The sequence below is a fragment of the Hippocampus guttulatus genome, chromosome 1 (genome assembly GCF_054856545.1).
Source record: "Hippocampus guttulatus isolate MCC_2025c chromosome 1, RoL_Hgut_1.0, whole genome shotgun sequence".
Taxonomy (NCBI): Eukaryota; Metazoa; Chordata; class Actinopteri; order Syngnathiformes; family Syngnathidae; genus Hippocampus; species Hippocampus guttulatus.
The window spans coordinates 4,141,511-4,159,036 of record NC_141261.1 but is presented as its reverse complement, the minus strand read 5'-3'; the positions used below and the strand labels follow the sequence as shown (position 1 = coordinate 4,159,036).

General features: G+C 45.2%; 1 protein-coding gene across 2 annotated transcripts; it reads right to left on the bottom strand.

The window, feature by feature from the left end:
• Positions 1-324: 324 nt before the first annotated feature.
• kcng1 (potassium voltage-gated channel, subfamily G, member 1) lies at positions 325-12,763 on the bottom strand. 2 transcript variants are annotated; one of them, XM_086104949.1, is made up of 4 exons: positions 12,624-12,763; positions 4,640-4,710; positions 3,879-4,565; positions 325-1,821 (listed from the first exon to the last, which is right to left on the bottom strand). In XM_086104949.1, the coding sequence occupies exons 3-4, from the start codon at positions 4,347-4,349 to the stop codon at positions 1,042-1,044; spliced, it is 1,251 nt and encodes a 416-aa protein (XP_085961075.1). In that variant the 5' UTR covers positions 4,350-4,565; positions 4,640-4,710; positions 12,624-12,763; the 3' UTR covers positions 325-1,041. The 2 variants fall into 2 exon arrangements, with proteins under 2 accessions (XP_085961075.1, XP_085961068.1); XM_086104942.1 differs by having other exon boundaries at positions 3,879-4,710.
• Between the last annotated feature and the right edge of the window lie 4,763 nt (positions 12,764-17,526).

The following is a 17,526-nucleotide window of genomic DNA, read 5'->3' as shown; positions in this document are numbered from 1 at the left end:
CTAGGCCTGAAATGAAATTAATACATAGAAGATTGTGGTTCAGTTTTTCGTGTTTTCTGAAAAAAAACTGACGCAGGCAATTATTTTAAGGTGACGATATTCTCATGCTTGTATGGGATTTCTAAAGGTTCTCGGTCTCGCTCTCACATCCCGAAAATATACAAGTTCCTTGAAGACTCTAAATCAGGGGTCACCAACATGGTGCAAGGGCTACATTCGTAGTGCGTGAGCCAGTTCGAGAGTGTTTGGAATGAACGTTCACTTCCCTCAAGGACCCCTGTTCACATGAATGAAAAGAGGGGGGGATGGAAGGACAGTGCAAAAGAAGTTGAAAATCCACTTTAAGCCGACATTCGGAAAGAGTGATGTACAACAATGGCAACAATAACGATAACAACAGTAATCTGCAAGATGACCATCACTTGTGAAAAATTGCATATGAATCCTCAAGTAGCAGAGAAACGATTGTTTCTATTTCATATTGGTAAGCTGTTACAACTGTACACCTGGACCTGCATCAAATGCAATTCAATTCATGAGCTGTGTCAAAAGGGGCCGCCTTTACAAAAATACCACATTTACACAAACACCGACCTGAACTGTAACCGATTCCATTACCCGGAGAGATGAACACATAAATATCAAACCTCAAACAGCCACTTCAAGCTTCAACTCAGCAAAATGACAGGGCATATTTAAAGACAAATACATTAACACCTCACCACTACTGCAGTAAATAAATGCCGGTACAGAAATAAATGCTGAACTTTGATATTTTTGACAGCTCTTGTATTCAATGTCATAGATGTCAGGCCTCATTGGGGAGTTTTCCCTTTCTTTTCCAAATGAGTGTTGCATGATCATGAAACTAGAAATGTACAACCCGTGTGAAGCCTAGAGCCACAATTGAAGGGAAATGATACTTCATCCACACATAAATTCTTTCTTCTTTCCACGTTTGTCCACGCGTTCGATGCTACACGGAAGGGCTGCATCTCTGGGAAGACCGCTTGTCCATTTTGTCCATGCGTGTTAAGGCTTTTAGTCATCCAAGTCCCGGGTGTCGGACGGCCCGATGGGGAAGAGCATGTCGCTCTCCAGGGAGAGATCGCTCCCCAGGTCAGTCATGTGACCGTGCAGCATGAAGTGCGTCCTCCTCTGCAGGATCCTCTGCTGCTCCTGCTTGAGCTCCACGTAGGATCGCGAGAAGGTGTGGAAGATGGAGGTGACGGGGAAAGCCATCAGGAGGATGCCACTCAGGATGCTGCTCAGGGCGACCACCTGACCCGGAATGCTGCGCGGCACCATGTCGCCGTAGCCCACCGTCGTCATGGTGATGACCGCCCACCAATAGGTGGCGGGGATGCTGGTGAACTCCTGCGTAGCCGCCACTTCGTTCTCGATCAGGTAGAGCAGCGGGGAGTAGAGGGCGATGGCCACACACAGGAAGAGCAGGAGCAGGCCGAACTCGCGCGTACAGCGGCGGGCAGTCAGCCCCAGAGTCTGCAGGCCCAGGGAATGGCGAGCCAGCCGCATCACGTAAAAGATGCGCAGAGCTCGGAGCACGCGCAGCACGAGGCCCACTTTGTCCAGGTAGCTGCTGCCCGAGCCGGGGCGCCTCTCGCCATTGGAGGTGGTGTCCACAAGCAGCGTAATGTAGTAGGGCAGGATGGCGAGCACGTCGATGAGGTTGAGGGGTTGTCGCAGGAAGGTCAGCTTGGAGCGGTCCTGGATGAAACGCAGGGAGAACTCCAGGGAGAACCAGGCCACGCACACCGTCTCCACGATAAAGATGTTGTAGCACATCTGGGAACATGTGCCCTGTTCAAAGATAGAAGCCGCAACAATTGCTTAGTAACCATTGGGGGGAGGCACCGCATTGTGAAAGTTACAATGGTGAGGCTTCATCGAGTCTTATATTACAATTAAGACAAATGAGGAATAATTTTACTAGGTAGTTCACGTTACAAACCATTATACAGAAAATATCAAAAAGTCCATACACCCTCTTGAAACGGCTGATTATAAAAAAAAAAACAAGACATCTTAATAAATTTAAAACTATTTCCACCACTTATGTCACCTGTAACCGGTTTAACACAAGTGATTTTTTTTTTTTCAAAAAGGGGGAATTGCACAACTGCGCACAACCTCTTATAACAGGGGATGCGTTCAGAATTAGCCAATCACATTCAAGCTCATGCATCTGAATCACGCCAAACAGAAGTCAGATGTTCTGGTCGGCTTCTCCTGACCTTTCTAGCAAGAGCCTGCAGGTGTCGTTGTAATTCCATTTTATTTTAACTTGATTTTCTACCTGACCTTGCTAAAAGACTGAGCTCATGTTTTTTTTTCTTCTCATTTTAAAAAGCCTCACATTTGAACAGGGGGTGTGTAGACTTTTTATGCCTACTGTAGCTAACCTTCACTTTTGCCGTGTTGTGTTACCAAAAATGGATGTACTGTATCAGTTCAATAAATTGTATCTTTTTTCTTAATTTTACAGTGTAAATAATTTTGGTGATGAGTGGCCTTTTTTTTTTGGGCTCATGCTCTTCCAGAGAGGAAGACCAGAGCCCAGATTTGAACGCTAAAACTTGGACCTCTGAGGCAGACATGCTAACCGGGATACCACTGTGTTGCCCAGTTTTTTGACAAAAAAAAAAAATCACAGACAAACCTCAGTAAAATTACCAACAGGGAGCCGATCTCAAAACATTGAGGCAGACGGCTAATGCACTTAGCCAATCTACAGCTGAATACTGTACCGGTGTGGGCAAAATCGGGCCATGCTTCCAAAATAGATGCAGAGCTAATATCATATAAGTGGCATTCCGACATCACACATTGACTAAAAACAATCATCAAAGTTGAACGGCACAAACACCTGAACGATCACAGACACACAAAAGTCCCTCAGTAGAATGTGGGAGTCCCCAGGTGGGAGCGCTCTCCAGCACACCCTCCAAGGATTCCAAAAAGGATGGGCACTCTCAGCTGATGTTTGGTGCATAGGCACAAACAACAGTCAATCCCTTCACACAACGGCGGACGGAGGCTACCCTGTCATGCAATGGGGTGATCCCCAATGTACAAGCACCGAGTCGGTGCGCAACTGGCATGCCCACACCTGCTTGACACCTCTCACTGTGGGAAACTCCAGAGTGGAAGAGAGGCCAACCACTCTCGAAAGGAATGCTGTCAGAGTCAAGGCTGCGTGTGGAGGCGAATCTGACTATACTATGTCTATTTGGAGCTTCTCAACCTCACACACCAGCTCGGGCCCCTTACCTGCCAGAAAGGTGACATTCCAAGTCCCCAGAACTGGCTTGTGTAGCCGGGGTTCAGACCACCAAGGTCTCAACCTTCGCCCACCACCCAGCTCTCTTTGCACCTGACCCCCTAATCCCCTCCTACAAGTGGTGAGCCCAGGAAAGGGGGGACCATGTTACCTCTTTGGGCTGTGACTGGCCTGCATCCTATGGTTGCATAATATTTATAAGACCAAATTTAATGGTATACATGCATGTAGAAGTAAATTTTGAAGTAATTAACATGACTTAATGCTGTATACTTATAGATTAAAACATGTATAAATTAGGTTAGTTTATGAATAACAAAATACAGTAAAAAAATAAAATAAAATTAAGTCCGCAAAAAGTCCGCGAGAAGCTGCGGACGTCAGCAAGACAACAGCGAGTCACATAGAGCAACATATACAGTACTGTACTACATGTATATGAAAACAAAAAAATATGTATATATTTTTTATGAATATGTTTGAAAAAATCCGCGATGCACTGAAGCCGCGATAAACGAACCGCGAAATAGCGAGGGATCACTGTACTGTCAAAGTGAATTCTTTGGAGGCTACTCACCGCCTCCTCCTCTTGCCTTAGGGCAGGCATGGTGCTGATGGAGAGATTGACAGCGGTGATGGTGACGAACAACACCGATAAACAAGCGAAGATTTTCCCGGGGAGTCCAGAATGTGGTCGCTCCACCATGTCCCTCAGCTTGGTCATGAAGCAGCTCAAGCAGGACTCCGCGGTACGAACCCCGCTGTCTGTATCAGACAAATCCTGCAGGAGATCTTCCTCCTCTGCAGCTCGCTCCATGGCCTCAAACTCTTCCAGACGTTGTAGCAGGCGTCGGCGACAGCACCACTCCAGGCTCTCCTCCGGGACCCCCCAGTACAGCAGCTCCTCCCTGAAGGAGAGGGCACACATCTCCCTGAGGGAGCGAAGCTTGCCCGCCCTCAGGAAGGTCAGGATGGTGCGGAAAGCGCATGGATTGCGGTCAAAGAAGAACTCGTTGTGCGTGACGTCGTAGTCGTCACAAATGCCCATGATCTCGTCGAAGCTGGTGCACAGGTGCAGCTGGCCCAGGCGGGACAACGGAAAGTCCTCCAGAGTGGTCCAAGGCAGCTGGTAGCGCAACCCGCCCACATTGATAATGGCGTGGAGTTTGCGGTTGTTGGACAGTGATGCGGGGTCACGGCTGGGAGCAAGCTCGGGCGCGGGCTGCGCTCTCTTGTAGAAGGCTCCCTTGCGAGCCTCCTGCTCCTGCAAGGGTGGAGAGTTGAAGGAGATATCGGAGGCACAGCTCAGGGCGCTGTAGTCGTAGTCAGAGCCGTCACCTGCCAGCAGGGTCATGTTTACTGGCCTGCTCGCATGCCTCAGCCTCCGCCGGTCACCTGTACGCTGTCGCCTGTGAAAGGACATCAGCGGACCAATCAGGACTTTTGTTTGAACCAACATGCTCAGGTTCTCTAAGTTGACTTCGGTGTTCACCATACGACAGAAACAACGTAATCAGGACTCAGTGGTTAAATGTCTAGATGACATAACTGTCATTTTTTAGGCTCAATTAAAACAAAATTGTCTTTGTTTACAGAAACACAGATGACGGTAGCCTTATTGAAGGCTCTAAATTGTAATAAATGTTTACCAAAACAAACATTCATTCATTCATTTTCCGATCCGCTTTATCCTCACAAGGGTTGCAGGGGGTGGAGCCTATCCAGCTGTCTTCGGGCAGTAGGCGGGGGGGACACCCTGAATCGCAGGGCACACAGAGACGAACAACTATCCACGCTCACACTCACACCGAGGGACAATTTAGAGTGTTCAATCAGCCAACCTGAGTACCCGGAGAAAGCCCACGTGGGCCCGGGGAGAACATGCTCCACACAGGGAGGCCGGAGCTGGAATTGAACCCGGTACCTCTGCACTGTGTGGTCGACGCGCTAACCACTGGATCCCCGTGTCACCCCCAAAGCAAACAGTTCACCGAAAACTAAATTGCCTTTACTCTTTATAAAACCATGTACAGGTACATTAAAGACTAATTCAAGACTTATTTTCCCCAAGAAACTGTCACCTCACTTGTCTTCATTGTTTACAAAAATACACATTAGGTGGACTAAAAACTCATTGTCTTCACCCACATACTGTACATTAAGTTCAGTGAAAACAACTTAAAGAAACCCATGTCCAAAATCATAATGTTCCGAGGGGAGAAGACGAACAAGAACATTCAGTGCTGCATCAAGGGCTTCTGCCAGAGCAAATGAAATCAACTCCAGTAATTTCATTGGATTGTCAGCAATTAAAATGTCAGCGCTCGGATCTGCTTATAGAAACAATTGGGCTGTTTCCAGAACGAGCCGTGAGTTTCTAACACTGAAATGTGAGGAAGTGAGTGCTTATTAGACACCTGCACCGTCACACTCTGATTACTGTCACAGGAATGTTCCACCCGCAGAGATCATCCGCCTCAGACACGGAGGTTTTAAAAGCTCGGAAAATCTATTCATCGGAAAGCAAAAAAACAAACAAAAAACTAAATAGCTTTCAGTTGATTTTGTCAAGAAGTGAATAAGGATTTTTTTTAATGTGTTCACAGGGCAAGACTCTTGCCCTGTGAACACATAAAAAAAAGACTCTTGCCCTGTGAACACATTGAAAAGAATTGAGATATTTAGATGAAAAAAAAACATATGTATAAATTAGCTCTAGATATAACCAGTTTGACGTTGAAACTGTCAGCATCACAATATTTTATACAATGCCGTGTCTGTTAAAACCCGGAAATGTATTTTTAGCACGTGAAAGATTATATCGCTGAAGCCATCTTTCACGAAATGTGCACGAACACAGCACCATTCGGGTTCCAAAATGTTCTCAAGTTTCTTTAAAAAAATACATTGAAGCAATTTATTACTGCAAAATTTGAGCTTTGCACAAGACAGAGTTGCACTGACAGCGTTCAGACATTTTCCCTGGGTTGAATGGGCGTGTCGCAACCCCGAACTGGATACGTACTTGAAGAAAGACTGTTAACTCATTCAGTACCAGCTAATTCTGGACCAAATCTGAAAAGACGTTTAAAAACGTCTTTGGGAGTGAATGAGTTAATTGCATGTCACAATAACACTCAATTGAAATCTGCTCGTTTTTCCCGGTCATTGCCTTTTCAACGGCTATTGCATGCAAACAGCAAACCGCATCGATGTCAAATTTAAACCGTGTCAGACCCATGTTCGCCAATGTTTGGCACAACGACGCTCAAAGTCATGATGACCACATTCTATGATTTGAGGGGGCGTTGTCCATGGCGAGTTCTTGTCACAGGGCCTGATGATCAACAAGGACACGTAAAAAGAAATCCTGTGACATTTGCTTCATTCAATGCACAGAACAAAAAGACAGAATTGTGGCAGGAGAACTTGTGGCTTCTTCGCCATGATTGACGCGCCTGCTCACAATGCCCTGAGCATCTGACAGTTCCTGGCAGAGAAGAACATCGTCGTGCTGGGGCAACCCGTCTCCTCACCTGAACCTTCCTTCCTGTGATTTATTTTCCTCTTCCCCAAGCTCAAAGGGCTTATCAAGGGGATACATTCCGACGACGTTCATGACCTCAAGATGAACTGTTTGTCTCGGGAGATGTTTTTGAGTAGGCGGAATCAGTTCGTGCAACGAGGCTTGCACAAGCCTCAATGAGAATGAAATGATCTGAAGAATATCCACAAGCAGATATCAAGATGAATGTGACATGTGGAGGATTCTCAGACGAATCCTTCCAGGAGTGCATGAGGCTTTTCTACTCCAAGGGGTTGACTTTGAAGGAAGAAAGCTGTAGTTTGGATGTGAAATATATCTTTTGTCACACCTTGTATCTACAGTACAGTAATTGTGACGTGTGAATCGCAGCCTCGGCGCTCATGAAACAAAACTCTTATTCCTTAGCATGCAAAAATAATCACAGCATAAAAGTGTCCACCGGTTTTCGAAGTTGTGTTGGTGCAGCAGAGGTTATCGGGACGCCCACAGTGCTTCACCAGTATGGATGTGCACGGGCCTACGCCACTCTCCTGCTGCATTAAATCCTACTTAACCCCTCCAGGCTGTTTGATTCCTCATTTCAACTGACTGTGCTTTTGCTTCTCCACACTCACTGAAGCATTTTTTTTTCTCTTGCCAGAAGAATAGCGAATGTGCTAGCACGGGATGAAAGGCAACAAGGGCGACCGGGGCTGTTCCCTCCACCAGATCGGCGGTGGTCTGGCCTCTCGGTGTGCCAGCGTGATCACAGGCAGGCCGCGGGGCATGTTCTCCAGATTGCCTGGTGACTCACTGGCTTGTGTTGCGCTTCCCATCGTGCCCTCGACATCACCACGAATGAGGGAGAACATTTTATTCAATAGAATTGCAAAACCTGAGCGGGTTTAAACCACGCCATTTTCCTCTATGAAGAATTATACTTACCGACGTTTAAGAACAACCATTTCATTCGCTAGCTGCTTGGTCGGTCGATTGTTAGAAAAGGTGATCACGTCCAGTTTTCAGTTATTTTATTGTTTTATGTGAAATGATTTCAACTCACATATTGATTGAAATGCAACTGTGATTTCAGTGCCATGTCGGAATTTATTTCGACGACCTTTTTACAGTCGAGTATACTTCATGACTGTCATGCCCTTGCATGTGGAAAACGAAAGACATAGTTGCCGGTGCACTTTTGAGCCCTTTAATGAACGCCGAGGGAACAGTATAACACAATGAGCAGACTCAGGCAGGATCTGCTGTCGAGCCAAAGCTCACGCCAGACATTCACATCTAGACTCGCCGATATCACAAGCTCCGCCTCTTAACTCATTCACTCCCAAAGACGTTTTTATACGTCTTTTCAGACTTGGTCCAGAATTGGCTGGTACTGAATGAGTTAAAGGAACATGGTTTCCCCACTACAATCTATACAGTATTGCTTGTACCTTTTTTTTTTGCGTTCAAATAAGTTTACAATGTGTTTATAAAGTGTGTTTTCCCGAGGCATTCTCAGGCCAGCTGGGAGACATAGTCTCTCCAGCATATCCTGGGTCGTTCTCGGGGCCTCCTGCCAGTGGGACATGCCCGAAAGACCTCATGAGGGATGCGTCCAGGAGGCAACCTAATAAGATGCCCGAGCCACCTCATCTGGCTCCGCTCGACGTGGAGGAGAAGCGGCTGGACTCTGAGGCCCTCCCGGATGGCCGAGCTTCCCACCTTATCTCTAAGGGAGAGCGAGGACACCCTGCGGAGAAAACTCATTTCGGCCGCTTGTATCCGGGATCTCGTTCTTTCGGTTACGACCCATATTTTAGTTTAGACAAGCCTATTCACTCGGACCATAAAGCCATTATTTTTATTTTGTTGAATTTTTTTTCTCATTTTATTTGATGTTGTTTTTAACATTGTATTCGTGATTTTAACTGCCTAAGTAAGGTGTCCTTGAGTTCCTAGAAAGGCGCCCACAAATAAAATGTATTATTATTATTATTATAACTCGTGACCATAGATGAGGGTTGGAACGTAGACCGACCGGTAAATTGAGAGCTTCGCCCTTTGGCTCAGCTCCTTCTTACCACGACAGACCGATACAAAGTCGCATCACAGCAGACACTGCACCGATCCGCCTGTCGATCTCCCGCCCCGTCCTGCCCTCACTCGGGAACAAGACTCCAAGATACTTAAACTCCTCCACTTGGGGCAAGATCTCATCCCCGACCCGGAGAGGGCACTCCGCCCTCTTGACGAATATTAATGACTATGAAACGCTCCTGAGTTTCTTGCCAGTAGGAGTGAAGTCATGAACATGGAAAATTTCTTTCCCATTTGTGGATGAGTCATGGATCTGCATTTGGCTCACATGTATGCTTGTGGCAACAAAGAAGCAGAAACATATTTATCACAGCTTTGTTATTCTTGCCATGTCTGTTGCTCACAACACTTCTTGTTGTGGTACGTCATCCGAAACTGGAACGTGGTTTGTCCCTCAGGTTAAATGACCATCCCAGCCACACCAACCTCCACTTCCTGTTGCCTTAACAGCTCGCTGTCCTCTAATGGACTCTAAAAGGATGTTGCTTCCAGAAATTAGGCCAAAGTTGAGAGCTGACCTCCCTATTTCTAACCGTCTTCCTCCCTTTAAATCAGGTTGAATTTGGAGATAGCGCCATCGGCCAAAAGGAGAGCCCCCCCTATGTGGAATTTCTGCATGAATCCCTCACTTCAAGACCAACGCGTATGCCTCTATTGTGTTGTGAAGCCGGAAAGTAGTTGTCGTTGCCTTTAAGGAGCTAAGTGACTCTCTAACACTGTTTGTGGTCCGCCACGATGTGCATCGATGTTTGCGATAATGATGATGTGTTTAAGCCACAGTGGATGCGTTCACCGCCCATATAAACGAAACAGGCAACAACAGGAGGCCCACCCGTACAATAGAGCGGTGTTTCCCAATTTTACATTAGCTAAGGCACAAGGATTTCAATTAGAACAATCTCACAGCACGTGAGATGATCTTGTCACAGTTGAACAACTCGAAACAAAGTACAAGACAGCACATGTGCGCTGTGGCACACGTGTCAACCCCCCAAAAAAACCAAACAAACCAAAAAAAAAAAAAAGAAAGTCTAGTCGCCCTGATACAACTCACACCTCTTTTGCTGTTGTGTTTCAGGACCTCTGTGTAAAGTGCCTTTGGCATCGGTCTGCTATAACTGTCGAGCTTATTTATATTGCTACTGAAATTTATTGAGCCACAGGACTTGACTGCCAAATTTAAAACTTGCTTGGGTAAAACATCTTAATACTGGCTTGGTATTCAATGCACGAACTTTGACTTTGACTTGAGCTATGACTTGAAGCACAGTTCAGAGAGGAACGAAACATACAATTCTGTATTATGCCGGGCAGGTCATTATTTTGGGGTTAAAAGCCTGTTCTTGATAAAACAGGAAAAAGAGAATCGTGACACAACTGCAATATCCAATTCTATCCAATTTCATCCGTCACTATGAAACGCACGGATGCAGGTACCCCCCCCCCCCCCCCCCTCATCTTGAGATACCCCGTTTCCTGCCGAGCCGCAATCATGCGACCTAATGGGTGCCGGCTGTGTAAACAACCACTTCCTCACGGGTGATACCTGTCCTGAAGGGTTGAATCAGGGCAGGCACCACCTCGTACTTAGGACCAGATGCCCCATCATTGCGGACGCAACCTTTAAAGGTCTGTGCACTAGAATTCAGTAGCCGTCCCAGGAGGTGGGTTGCCAGACGGTACAGAGCACTGGCTCATGAGAAAAAAAAAAAGAAAAACAAAAAACTTTTCGAGGGTTCAGTGGCAAAAGTACTTGAGTTAATGAGATGGAAAATGGACCAAAAGGGGGCTTTTGTTTAGGCCGATGGTTGCGAAATCATCATAATCCACTCTATGCTATTCCGGGTAACAGGTAAACTGGAGTTGACCCCATCTGAATGAGCCAGACTTCACCCTGGGCTAGACGCCAGTCACACACAAGGCGCATTTACACAGACAACAATTCACACTCAAGTTCGCACCCATGCCCCTGAACAGAAATTGATCCCACACTGGATGCACTCAAGTCGGACGTGTAAATCTCAGTGACCCCGTTCTGAAGCAACATTCGTGTCCTGAACTTTTATGAATAAAGATCGACAAGATTAGATCAACTTTTTTTTTTTGAATACTTGAACCCCTTCTTTTGTGGCATACTTGATGCAGCCCAGGCACACTCGAACTTTAACTGCAGTGCCCCCCTCATACTGTAAATTGAGTTTGAGAGCTCTGCACTGATGGCATGCGGGGATATCTACGGAAGACATCTCACATGTGACAACACCTGCGAATAGCACATTTTAATTTTGTCTTTTTTTTTAACAGATGGGAATCAGACAATGACTATTAGCTGTTAAAACTGGAACAAGTCATTAGTTGGTCCCATTATAGCCGTAATTACCTGCAGAAGGGAGAGCAAATGATCTATTGGGTGTCATCTATCTTTGCTTCAAACTTTGAGAGCCGTGTTTGGGGTGGAGGACACATCTTCGATTTCTCTCTGGTGTAACAAAACAAATAATTTTCCAGAGAGCTTCGCCGGCTTTAAAGTCCAGCCCATGCTCTTCGGAAGTGGACAAATGCCATCCAAAAGAATAGCTTTAAAGGGACGACGTGGCTAGGATGGCTCACCCCCCCCCCCCCCCCCCAAATATTTAAACTAGCTTGCATTTTCAATTCTATCAATTTGTTTTGGAGAAATCAGTAAATAACTGACTAATGTCGGAACGGCCATTTTTCACCGGCACTCAGAAACGATGAAAATAATCCACTTCATAGGCATTCACCATAAGAGAATGAGGAAACGTGTGAATGGGGGCAGGGCTCATATTTTTCTCTCGCGCCGACTGTTCTCCATACTCAACAAAATGAAATGTCTTGTCAGCTACTTTGATAATTGGACAACAGTGTTACATTTTATTGAGGAAGGATTGAGGGTCATTTTAAGGATTTAATGAAGGCCTTCAGTTTGAAAAATCAAATGGAAGACTTTTTTGGACCTGTGGGCACATTGTCTCATGTGAAAATTGAACAAAGAAATACCGATACAAAAAACTCCCTCGACTGAACCACTGTTATGCATGACTGCTTTGTTTGCTTGAGAGCCTTTTGGGCCTGTTTTATGACGTAAATTCAAAAAGAAGCATCAGATTAAGGTGTCCACATCCAAAAGTGAAGCTACACTGTTTTTATGACTAGCAGTGAACTGATTCCACTGCGTTTTTCGGTGTGGGAGTTGCTGAGCGCCGAACTGTGTGGAATTACGGGTTCCACTGCGGTATAAACTCAGGACATAGCCACCCAATTTAGCAATGAAGCCTTTCTGACACTGACAAATCACAGCAATCATATTAAACAACTAAAGGAGGAGTACAAACATGTCAACCTTGTAATCAAATGGCTGAGCATCATGACTGAGCGCCGCGAGATGAGATGCGGGTTAAAGTGTTACCATGGCGTGCGCGTGCACTGCATCCAATATGCAATGGCTATCATGTGGAAAGGGCATGCCAGATGCCACACTAAACAATTCACTGTCACTTTTGCGTCTCAGGGCAGCCTCCTCGTTGCCCCGAGAGGAGCAGGCGTGTGCCAAAAAGTCAAATCATATCAACTTTTGGCTGCAAGAGCAAACCATGTGACACAAGAATATGTGGCTGACACTAAAGACCAGTGCCACCCAAAAACAAATATACAAAAAAAAACCAAAAACATACTCACCGCGATCTTGATTCCAAGCCGCTGTTTATTGGCTAAAAGATGTGGAGAAGTGAAGCTGGAAGGATGTTTAACAGCAGCTTGGTTGACGATGATGAGCAACAGGCTTTCTTCCACACTCTCCAGCCACCTCCTTCCCTTCGGCTCCCGACTCTCTCTCACACTCTCTCTCCCTATCTCGAACGCTGACATCAGAAGTGGGATGGGCCATTCAACCGCAAGCTTTTGGAGAGAAATCCATGGCAACCGCCTTTCTCCAGAGCAGAGTTGTTTCCGCTTCACCTAAGAATATTTGCGCGCTTTTAATTGGAGCTTCACACTAACCGGTTCCAACTCACCAAGCGGTGCAATTTCCATCCAAACTTATGCTTCCTGGGTTCTGTGACCTCTGTATTGATGGGAAGTAAACACACGTGACAAGTCAGTCAGTGGAAAAAAGTGCTGCATGTACAATGACGGCATGTCCGGCATGTGTCCACATAAATTACGGGCTATCCTGACGATGGGTCTATGTTTGGGCTGACTGAGTGGTTTACATATTTAAGATAAGATAAGAAAACCTTTATTAGTCTCGCAATGGAGAAATTCCCAATTCACAGCAGCAAAGTTATGAAAGGAAGAAGTAGAACAACAAAATATAGGAGCTGCTGGAAAGGCAGCCACTCTCGCGGCGCCATTTTGAAGTCAAAATAACAAAAATAACACAACACAACAGATAGGACACAGACAGTCGTGCAATCTTCACCAATTTTCTGCATACATTTTGTTGTCTGAAGCAGTTGTAGATGAAAGAGGAGAGGATCAAAGTGTCCTTTCACCAGTGGATCAGAGACGTCATGCTGAAAATGTGCACACGTCTGCTACAAGCTAAGTTTTGAAAGCAAACACGAAGCTGTAGCGTCCATTGACGAAAAGAGATGAGTTCACTTCTCCTGTCCCACGTAATCCGCTTCAAACTCCAAGCCGCGACTCCCAGTTCCAAATCCGCATCGGCGCTCCGCGCTAACGCTCCTTTCTTCTCAGCGTCGGCTCCTCAAGACTTACATCCATCCAGCCGCAGACCGTTCAACAGCACCGATCTCTCCGCTGAACAAAGCGGGGCTGTGAAAAATGCTGCCCATTACAGGCGCAAGACACAAGCGCCCCGGGGCTGTCCAGCAACGACAGTCAAATGGCGCAGACATTCCTCCCAGTCAAAAACAGTGCTGGTATACCCATGCTGCCGAGAAGGCGCAACCACCGAGCACAGAGTCTCCTCCTTGATGAATGTCGTGGCCAAAAAATGCTGAAAAAAGTCCACATCAGGTCCACACGAGGTAACAACAAACACAAAGTGACAAAACAAACACAAAAACAACACAAAAAGCAAGGCTCATGAGAGCACTTGCTGATTTGTGTTACATTTCAATGCTTTTGGGGTCAATTCATGATTCCGGCCTTCCTGTGAGGCATTTTTGCTCACATTGATGATAAGGGATACCAGTAAATCGGGGACACCGTATTGTACACAAGTACAGAGTAAAAACAGATTTTAAGGTTGATTTTCACAGGTTTCCAATGATATGGATGTGTGTGTTATTCACAGGATTTTACGGTATCCATTGGATGGTTCCGAATCATTTTTTAAGTGTTAAAATTAATTTCGATATGTTCAAGACTCGAAATAACTTTCTTTCTGTGAGGAGCATTTTTGCTAATCAATGATTTAATTTGAAGAGCAATTTTGTAATTTGAAGAGGATTTCTTTTTCATGGTTAATAATACGGACCTGAAGCAAGGGTTTTGGTCCCAATTATTGCTGTTTTCTTCAGCAATAAAAATATGACAATACAGTGGGGCACTGGAGATATTTAACATTTTAGTATTCAGGCATCCTACTAATTCAAATAATCAAATATTTGGATAAAATACAGTTAGGCTGTACTGAAGAGCATTTCTTGTATCAAAAACATAAGGCATGAACGGCATTTATGGAAGCTCACTTGAGTTGCGAGCATTTTAGTACGTGACATACTGTATGTAATACACTCCTGCTGTTTCCAGCAGACATTTTGAAAATGTTCAAACTAAAATAAAGACCCCTTGAAACGAATCTTTCGTTCATTGTGAAGTGCTCCCGCACGATTGCCATCTTTCCGAGTCATCAATCAACGAGTTGAGCTTCCGTCTCTGATCTTCTGCGTCGTAGTCGCGTAGAGACGTTGCGCCCACTCGCAATTTTCAATGTGTCGATACGGGGCGCAAAATGCGAAATCTGACTTCCAAATTGCAATGCGAACCACTTATTTCGAGCCTTGATATTTAATTTCATCACATGATTGCAAATCATTGTAGGACAAACTGGAATAAAAACTCACAAAACGTCAACTGATGCAATAGAATTGGAGTGAGGTTCCCCGGGCTGGTGAAATCAGTGCGCAAAATGCCAAACTGCTGGAGAGACCGTCACGAGACTGCTTGATTTAATCATATTTGTCAACAATAACCAGTAACCTGGACTTGCAATATTTTATTACATTGGGCTATTATATTTGAATGTGAACGCATTTGACTCTGAGCTTCACATACGTCTCTTGAAATCTTCTTTTCTATGTTTCTTTTGTTTTAATAAAAATATTTAATAATTCAGATTCATTCATTTTTTAACTTGAATAATCTACCGGGCCTGCGTGGGTTTTCTCCGGGTACTCCGGTTTCCTCCCACATTCCAAAAACATGCACGGCAGGCTGATTGAACGCTCTAAATTGTCCCTAGGTGTGAATGTGAGCGTGGATGGTTGTTCGTCTCTGTGTGCCCTGCGATTGGCTGGCAACCGATTCAGGGTGTCCCCCGCCTACTGCCCGAAGACGGCTGGGATAGGCTCCAGCACCCCCCCGCGACCCTAATGAGGATCAAGCGGTTTGGAAAATGGATGGATGGATAATCTACTTTAAAAGACAAATCATTGAATTATTTTCTGAAACAGCAAAAAAAATAAATAAATAAAAATCTATTGTTAATGCAGCATAACATTTATCACTTAAGGATATTTGAATCCATTAATACCCATCCAGAGTTGAAACATCCCTGTTAGTGAGTATGCAATGTATAATGGAAGGAAATCAGAGTGTGTGTGTGTGTTATGTGTCCTGCACGCCCATTATGAAAAAGTGCAGACAAAACTACACTATATCAAATGAGCTAAAAGCAAGGATGCGGGTGCTGGCCTGAGTGTTAAGTTGGTTCTGTTGAATCAGCACACATCCAAAGCAGAGTAGTACAACATCCCTTCATGCACTGTATAGCCATTAACACTTTTATGCTTCAAGAGCAACAAAGCAAAAGAGCAAATGAATCCCAAATCCAACTATAAGTACAGAGACATCTTCCTCCTGAAGCATCTTTTTGTGTGTTTATGTGGAGTACACTTAAATCAGTCTCACTGGATGGATGGATGGATAGCTAGCTCCAAACCGCATTATCCTCACTAGGGTCGCGGTGGGTGCCGGAGCCTATCCCAGCTGTCTTCGGGCAGTAAGCGAGGGGACACCCTGAACCGGTTGCCAGCCAATCGCAGGGCACACAGAGACGAACAACCGTCCACGCCCACACTTACACCTAGGGACAATTTAGAGTATTCAATCAGCCTGCCGCACATGTTTTTGGAATGTGGGAGGAAACCGGAGTACTCGTAGAAAACCCACGCAGGCCCGGTACCTCCGCACTGTGAAGTCGACGCGCTAACTACTGGACTACCGGGCTGCCTGCTCGCTAGATTTATTACAATGACCGCGAAGATGTTCATTCACGGGAGTCCTATTTGAACGAGTACATTTAAAAAGTCATGAATGCAGATTGGAGTGCAGTGTACAAACAGTGCAGGCTATAGTGTCTATGTTAATATTCATAATTTCGATTGTACATGTGAAATCCTCACGTCTACTTAATTGCTTTGTGCCTAGGAGTATTGTGCCCAGGGGTATTGTCCTCACATCCAAGTGGTTATTGTTATACTTAGTGAACTGAGAACGGTATAGAAGATGATGCAACTGTTGTTTTGGGCAGTGACACTGAATGAGTTTGCTTGAGGAAGAGCTCCTCCGCTGTGTCATTTGGAGAGGGTGTGATCGATTATCCATAATGGAGAGAAGTTTTCTCAGTGATCTCTGGTCCCTCACTGATACAAACACTACAGTCCCATGATGTCACCAGCCTTCTTAATGAGTTCATTGATTCTTTTTGCATTCGAAACGCTGACGTTCCTCCGCCAGCAGACAACAGCAAAGAAGGGGCATGCCGACACTGACTGGTACGTCCAGGTGTGAGTGAGCACGATGCATCAAATGGACGACAAAATCATACACGTCAACTTGGGGCTGGTCAGCAAATTGCAGGGAGGGGGGGGGGGGGTGGTGGGGGTGGTCTGATCCATGTTTCACCTGTGGTCGTATGGGCCAGAACCAGCCTCTCTGGCCGCTAGCAACCAAACTGTGCTAAAATGCTCATTTAAAATGATAAACAAGATGACCAGTCAAGTCATGTGGGTCAAGTCGAGTCACTTTGATTCAAAGTCCAGTCTGAAGTCATTCCCACGTTTTTGGCAATCACGTCCTAAAAATAGCAACTTGAAGCTAACTCGAGTCAGGTCATATGACTCGAGTCCACTATCTCTGGAATAAACAGTGTTTAACCTATTTTTACAATTATATGTCCGTTAAGAACTCAACTCAAGCACAACCAGAGAATGTTAAAATGATAATTAAAACATTGCTTGTTTAGTTAGTCAAGTTTCTCACATTTGAGTTGCGTGTGACTTGCTCAATCAATTATATTAAGTAAGCAAAGATCATCATTTCATGGCACACATACCTGAGCATTTAGTGAAATCTAATTTATGCTTCGGTTCATGACACTGACTCAAATCTA